The sequence below is a fragment of the Chiloscyllium plagiosum genome, unplaced genomic scaffold (genome assembly GCF_004010195.1).
Source record: "Chiloscyllium plagiosum isolate BGI_BamShark_2017 unplaced genomic scaffold, ASM401019v2 scaf_10156, whole genome shotgun sequence".
Taxonomy (NCBI): domain Eukaryota; kingdom Metazoa; phylum Chordata; class Chondrichthyes; order Orectolobiformes; family Hemiscylliidae; genus Chiloscyllium; species Chiloscyllium plagiosum.
Window position 1 is genome coordinate 14,553 of NW_025215043.1, and position 6,750 is coordinate 21,302.

Consider the following 6,750-nt stretch of genomic DNA (forward strand, 5'->3'; position numbering starts at 1 on the left):
TGTCCCCGTAGTGCCCAGGGATGTGCAGGTTAGGGTGGATTGGCCGTGCTAAATTGTCCCCGTAGTGCCCAGGGATGTGCAGGTTAGGGTGGATTAGTCAGGGGTAAATGTAGAGTAACGGGGAATGGGTCAGGGTGGGTTACTCTTCGCAGGGTCGGTGTGGACCTGTTGGCCTGTTTCCACACTGTTGGGATTCAATCATCTTTCTCTCTCTGTGTCTATCCCTCTGTTTCTCTGTGTCTCTCATTCAGTTTTCGACTCTCGTATCTGATTCCTTCTTTCTCTCTCTCTGTGTCCCTATCTGTGATTCTCTCTTTATCTCTCAGGCACAGACAGACAGTCTCTCTGCTTGTGATTCTCTTTTCCATGTTTCTCTCTCTCTCTGTGTCTGCCTTGCTACCTATCCTCCTCTCTTTACCCCTCTCTCTGGGGCTTGAGAGTTTCAAGTTAGCCAGGAAAGACCGAAGGAGAGAGCTAAGAAGAGCCAGGAGGGGACTTGAGAAGACATTGACAGATAGGATCAGGGTAAACCCTAAAGCTTTGTATAGATATATCAGGAATAAAAGAATGACTAGTTTAAAATTAGGGCCAATCAAGGACTCTAGGGGGAAGTTGTGTGTGGAGTCTGAGGAGATAGGGGAAGCGCGAAATCAATATTTTTTGTCAATATTCACACAGGAAAAAGACCAAGTTGTCGAGGAGTATACTGAGATACAGGCAACTAGGCTAGATGGGATTGGGGTTCACAAGGAGATGTTAGAATTCTGGAAAGTGTGAAAATAGATAAGTCCCCAGGGCCAGATGGGATTTATCCGAGGATTCTCTGGGAAGCCAGGGAGATTGCCAAGCCTTTGGCTTTGATCTTTATGAGTTCACTGTCTACAGGAATAGTGCCAGAAGACTGGAGGATAGCAAATGTCCCCTTGTTCAAGAAGGGGAGTAGAGACAACCCTGGTAATTATAGACCAGTGAGCCTTCCTTCGGTTGTGGGTAAAGTGTTGGGAAAGGTTATAAGAGATAGGATTTATAATCATCTAGTAAGGAATAAATTGATGAGGGATAGACAACACAGTTTAGTGAAGGGTAGGTCATGCCTCACTAACCTTATTGAGTTCTTTGAGAAGGTGACCAAACAGGTAGATGAGGGTAAAGTGGTTGATGTGGTGTATATGGATTTCAGTAAGGCGTTTGATAAGGTTCCCCATGGTAAGCGACTGCACCAAATACGGAGGCATGGGATTGTGGGTGATTTAGCGGTTGGGATCAGAAATTGGCTCACTGAAAGAAGACAGAGGGTGGTGGTTGATGGGAAATGTTCATCCTGGAGCTCAGTTACCAGTGGGGTACCACAGGGTCTGTTCTGGGGCCACTGCTGTTTGTCATTTTGATAAATGACCTGGATGAGGGTGTGGAAGGGTGGGTTAGTAAATTTGTGGATGACACTAAGGTCGGTGGAGTTGTGGATAGGGCGGAGGGATGTTGCAGGTTGCGGAGGGATGTAGATAAGCTGCAGAGCTGGGCTGAGAGGTGGCAAATGGAGTTTAATGTGGAAAAGTGTGAGGGGATTCACTCTCCCTCCCTCTCTGTCTCTCTCGCCCTCCCTCTCTGTAATTTCAGTGTGAACTCAGTACAGCCGGAGTCTGGTATTGTCGCTGACATTGACGTCAGTGAGCTATTGTGCCCGAAAAGTTCCGAGAGTTACTACGAACTGAAAAGCCAGCCCATCACCTACAGGTATGTCAAAATCTCGCTCTCGTCTCTCGTGTGTGTCTCTCTCTCTCTCTCGTTTCTCTCTCTCTCTCTCTCTCTGTCTCTCTCTCACTCTGTCTTTGTGTCTCTCTCTCTCTCTTTTTCCCTCTGCATCCTCCCTCACATGACAACACTTCCTGCTACAGACCCTCCCGTCTTGGATGTCACAGCCGGGCTGGGGAATGTGGGGATCATGTCTGTGCCAGACTGAAGTAGCCCAAGGCTGTTCACTCGGGCCTTGTCCACACTCCAGAACCTCGCAAAGATCCCAAACAGTCTCTCCTCGTGAATGCTGTCACTTGTTCACTGACTGCTCAGCGTCCACAGGAAGGTTTTAAAAGGGCCACTCTCTTCCAATTTCTCGTTCCTGTTTTTGTCTGGTGTGGAGGGACGTGAGGCTGTTTCCGTTTGAGAGAAGGAGGCTGAGAGGTGACTTAACTGAGACGTATCAGATAATCCGAGGGTTAGATAGGGTGGGCAGGGAGAGGCTTTTCCCTCGGATGGTGATGGCTAACACGAGGGGACACAGCTTAAAATTGAGGGGGTGATAGATACAGGACAGATGGCAGAGGGAGTTTCTTTACTCAGAGAGTAGGAGGGGGCGTGGAACGTACTGTCTGCAACAGTAGTAGACTCGCCAACTTTAGGGGCATTTAAATGGGCATTGGATAGGCATATGGATGAGAATGGAATAGTGTAGGAGAGAGGGGCTTCAGATTGGTCAGCACAGCATGGAGGGCCGAAGGGCCTGGACTGCGCTGGAATGTTCCGTGTTGTGACTGTCCCTCGTTCCCTCTCTCTGTCGCCCCCCCCCCCAATGCCCACGATACTCCGTTTACCCGTCTCTCTCTGCCTGTAGGTACCTGACGTCGGTTCCCCGTTGCACTCAGCGCCCAGACGCCCCTCCCTCGGAGCCCGGGGTGTGGCCCAGCGTCGCTCTGACCCGCAGGACGCGCCGCAGCAGCAGCTCGGAGACGCTGAGCGACAGCGCCACGGTTACCCGCCCCGGCCGCCGCTCGCTGGGGGGGTCAGGAGCCTCTCGCCTGGCCGGGCCCCATTACCCCGAGGGTAGCGCCTGCCCCCCCAGGCGCTGGCCAGGCCCAGGACCCACGGCTGGCGGGTCCCATCGGAGGGGAGCGAGTGAACGGGCAGACCGAGACATCCACAGGGCGTTGGCGCTGGAGGGTCTGAGGTCCTGGTACATGCGGGCAGCTGTCCACCGACACCAGGAGGAATGGGTCATCCCGGGCTGGAATCGTGGCATGGGTAAGGGGGGCAGGGCAAGGGGGCACCACTGGGGGAGGGGCACTGGTAACAGGGGCGGGCATCTCTCTGCCATCCCTACTGCCTCCTGCCATCTCTCCACAACCTCCACTCGGTCTTTCGGCAATCATTCCTATATCTCTGCTTCATCACTCTCTCTCCGTAATCTCTCAGAAATCTCTCCATGATATCTCCTAACTCTTTCCCACTTCGACCCACCCCATCCCTGTATCCCTGCATTCCCCATGGCCAACCCACCCTAACCTGCACATCCCTGGGCACTACGGGACAATTTAGCACGGCCAATCCACCCTAACCTGCACATCCCTGGGCACTACGGGGACAATTTAGCACGGCCAACCCACCCTAACCTGCACATCCCTGGGTACTATGGGACAATTTAGCACGGCCAATCCACCCTAACCGCACATCCCTGGGCACTATGGGGACAATTTAGCACGGCCAATCCATCCTAACCTGCACATCCCTGGGCACTACGGGGACAATTTAGCACGGCCAATCCACCCTAACCTGCACATCCCTGGGCACTACAGGACTATTTAGCACGGCCAATCCACCCTAACCTGCACATCCCTGGGCACTACGGGGACAATTTAGCACGGCCAATCCACCCTAACCTGCACATCTTTGGACTGTGGGAGGAAACCATCGCAGACACGGTGCGTGGTGGGTGGGGGGGCGGTAAATGTTCAACCTCCACGCCGACAGTCGCCCGAGGCTGGGATCGAACCGGGGACTCTAACCAACTGAGCCACGGTGCGCTCCCTCTCCTCTATCTCTCTGCAATGTGTCGTTTACCTCTGTCTCTCTCTGGCTGTCCCCTCTGACGCGGTATGTGCGGTGTACGTCCCCCCGATCCCAGGAGGGGATCTGGGTCGGAAACGGTTAAATTTTGAGTGCGGCTTCCGACAGCCTTGGTGGGGGGAGAGGGATTGATCTCGCCCGAGGGGATTAAGATGGTGAAAGAGTTGTCAGAGTGGAGAGAGACCAGACCATGTCCCCCACCCTGAAATATTTTAAGACAATAACCTGACCCTAATTCTTCCTTATTTATAAAGTCCCGTGTGATGGGCTGTGCTTCAGATGGGACAAGAGGCTGAACAGGCTGGGGCTGTTTTCTCTGGAGCGTCGGAGGCTGAGTGGGTGACCTTATAGAAGTTTATAAAATCATGAGGGGGACATGGATAGGATAAATAGACAAGGTCTTTTCCCCCCTGGGGTGAGGGAGCCCAGAACTAGAGGGGGGTTGGTTTAAGGTGAGAGGGGGGAAAGGGACCTGAGGGGCAACATTTTCCCCCAAAGGGTGGTGCGTGTGGGGAACAAGCTGCCAGAGGAAGTGGTGGGAGCTGGTACAATGCCAGCATTGAAAAGGCATCTGGATGGGGGACATGGATAGGAAGGGTTTGGAGGGAGATGGGCCAACTGCTGGCAAACGGGGACTGGATTAGGTTAGGGTATCCGGGTCAGCACGGAGGAGTTGGGCCGAAGGGTCTGTTTCTGTGCTGTCCAGCTCTCTGACTCTAAAAGTGAGGTCACGTCTGCCGCTGTCAAACGCTGCTGAGAAGGTTCCCTCGAATCGTGTGAACATGAGGGAGATCAGGAACGGATTAAGGTGGACAGCAAAATTCGCAACGTGGTGTTTTGGAAACGAGCCGAGGGTGTCCAAAAAAGGGACCGCAGGGCAGAAAACCAGCAAGCAACACGAAAACAGACAGTAGGATCTTCTGCAGGTGAATTAAAAGGAGGGGAGTAGCTAAAGTAGAACTTGCCTGAAATAATGGACACAGCAGCAGAGATATGTGTTGGGGGTGGGGGGGAAGAGTGAGGGAGGGTTATTTGCTTCTGGATATGTTTCCCAACCCACCCCCAACACTTTTGTTTTACTCTTCCTTTTCCTTTTCTCAGGTTCTATGCCAGTGACCCCTCAAGTGAACTGGGAGGCGTGTCGGAGATCAGCGAGGGTGTCCCAGCAGGTCAGGGGCACGCCGCGGGCTCTCTGGTATGACCCGCCCTCCTGACCGGACGATTGAGGGGGTGAGGGCGGTGCGTGAGAGTGGGGGCAGGGAGCTGTTGCTCTAAGACAGGGGAGTCCACCCCGCGCTGGGTCTGTCTCCTGGGTAACCAGGGCAAGGGGGGAGAGGGGGGGGGGTGGTGCGCTGGGGGAATCGAGGGGAATGGGACTGACCAGCCAGACGCCCAGGGGGCGCACAGAGATCCTAACCATCTGTGTGTGTGAGGGGACGAATGGCCTCTCCAACACGGCCTGCAAAACTGGGCTCGGTTAGGCAGCCTGTGTGAACGTACCAGGCCAATGTACCCCATACTGCCCCCTGTAGTCTGCCAGGCACCTCACTCCTTACCCCCCACTCCCCTTCCATTAACACCCACTCCCCTTAACCCCCACTCCCCTTAACCCCACACCCCGTGCCCCTTGACCCCACACCCCCCTTGACCCCACACCCCTTCACCAAACCCCCCCTCCCTGACCCCAACAACATCCCGCGCCCTTCCATTATCCTCTACCCTCACCCACTCAGTGCGGTCATTGTTGGCGCAGGAGACCACAGCGAGGTCGACGTTGGTTGGGGCAGGCTGGGACGTGGCACGCGCTGGGCATTTCCCGCTCCACTCCATCTGTTCACCCCCCGCGACCCGGGTGCCCGGTTTGCCCCACAGTGCCCGTACCCTTTACCCACCTCGCTGCCCTGCGTCACCAGCCCCAGCCACACTCCCAGCCCTCCACACGCGGCGCTCGGTCAAAGGTTATCGGCTGCTCGACTGGGTGTGGCTTCGCCCGGTGAGTCGAGACGGTCCACAGGTGGAGCTGCGTCCTGTCATCGATGTTGTACAGAGAGATATGCTGTTAATTCCTTTCCGAGCTGAAAACTCTTGTATATGTAGTGTATATTTCCATGGAAACGGTTTTGGTCGGAATCTGCTGGTGTTTATAACCAATCACAATAAGAGTCTAACCTGCAGTCAGTGCTGAGTTTGCCTTTATTAACGAATACGGGCACATCCCAACATTCATTGCCCGTGCCCAGTTTCAGCTGAATTTAACGCCAGGGCCATTTCAGTCATTGTCACCCAGGCGCCTGTGGGAGTACAAATGGGGAGTGTACAAACAGTCGACTTCCCTCCCAAACGGGGCATTGAGGGGCTCAGTGCATTGCCTCCCTGCGCCAGGGACCCAGGTTCGATACCAGCCTCGGGCGCCCGTCTGTGTGGAGTTTGCACGTTCTCTGTCCCCCATGTCTGCGTAGGTTTCCTCCCATAAACCAAAGCTGTAGGGTGGATTGGCCGTGCTAAATTGTCCCCGTAGTGCCCAGAGATGTGCAGGTTAGGGTGGATGTATTGTCCCCGTAGTGCCCAGGGATGTGCAGGTTAGGGTGGATTGGCCGTGCTAAATTGTCCTGTAGTGCCCAGGGATGTGCAGGTTAGGGTGGATGGCCGTGCTAAATTGTCCCCTTGGGCCCCAGGGATGTGCAGGTTAGGGTGGATTGGCCGTGCTAAATTGTCCCCGTAGTGCCCAGGGATGTGCAGGTTAGGGTGGATTGGCCGTGCAAAATTGTCCCGTAGTACCCAGGGATGTACGGGTCAGGGTGGATTGGCCGTGCTAAATTGTCCCGTAGTGCCCAGGGATGTGCAGGTTAGGGTGGATTGGCCGTGCTAAATTGTCCCCATAGTGCCCAGGGATGTGCAGGTTAGGGTGGATTG

The 6,750-nt window shown here is 54.6% G+C and overlaps 1 protein-coding gene across 1 annotated transcript in view; it reads left to right on the forward strand.

The window, feature by feature from the left end:
* LOC122548130 overlaps positions 1-5,456 on the forward strand; it is a 17,119-nt gene extending 11,663 nt beyond the window's left edge. The window contains exons 4-5 of the mRNA XM_043686684.1: positions 2,609-3,015; positions 4,939-5,456. Coding sequence (XP_043542619.1) covers positions 2,609-3,015; positions 4,939-5,051 — 520 coding nt within the window. The 3' untranslated portion in view covers positions 5,052-5,456. The remainder of the gene's footprint in view (positions 1-2,608; positions 3,016-4,938) is intronic.
* The last annotated feature ends 1,294 nt before the right edge of the window (positions 5,457-6,750 follow it).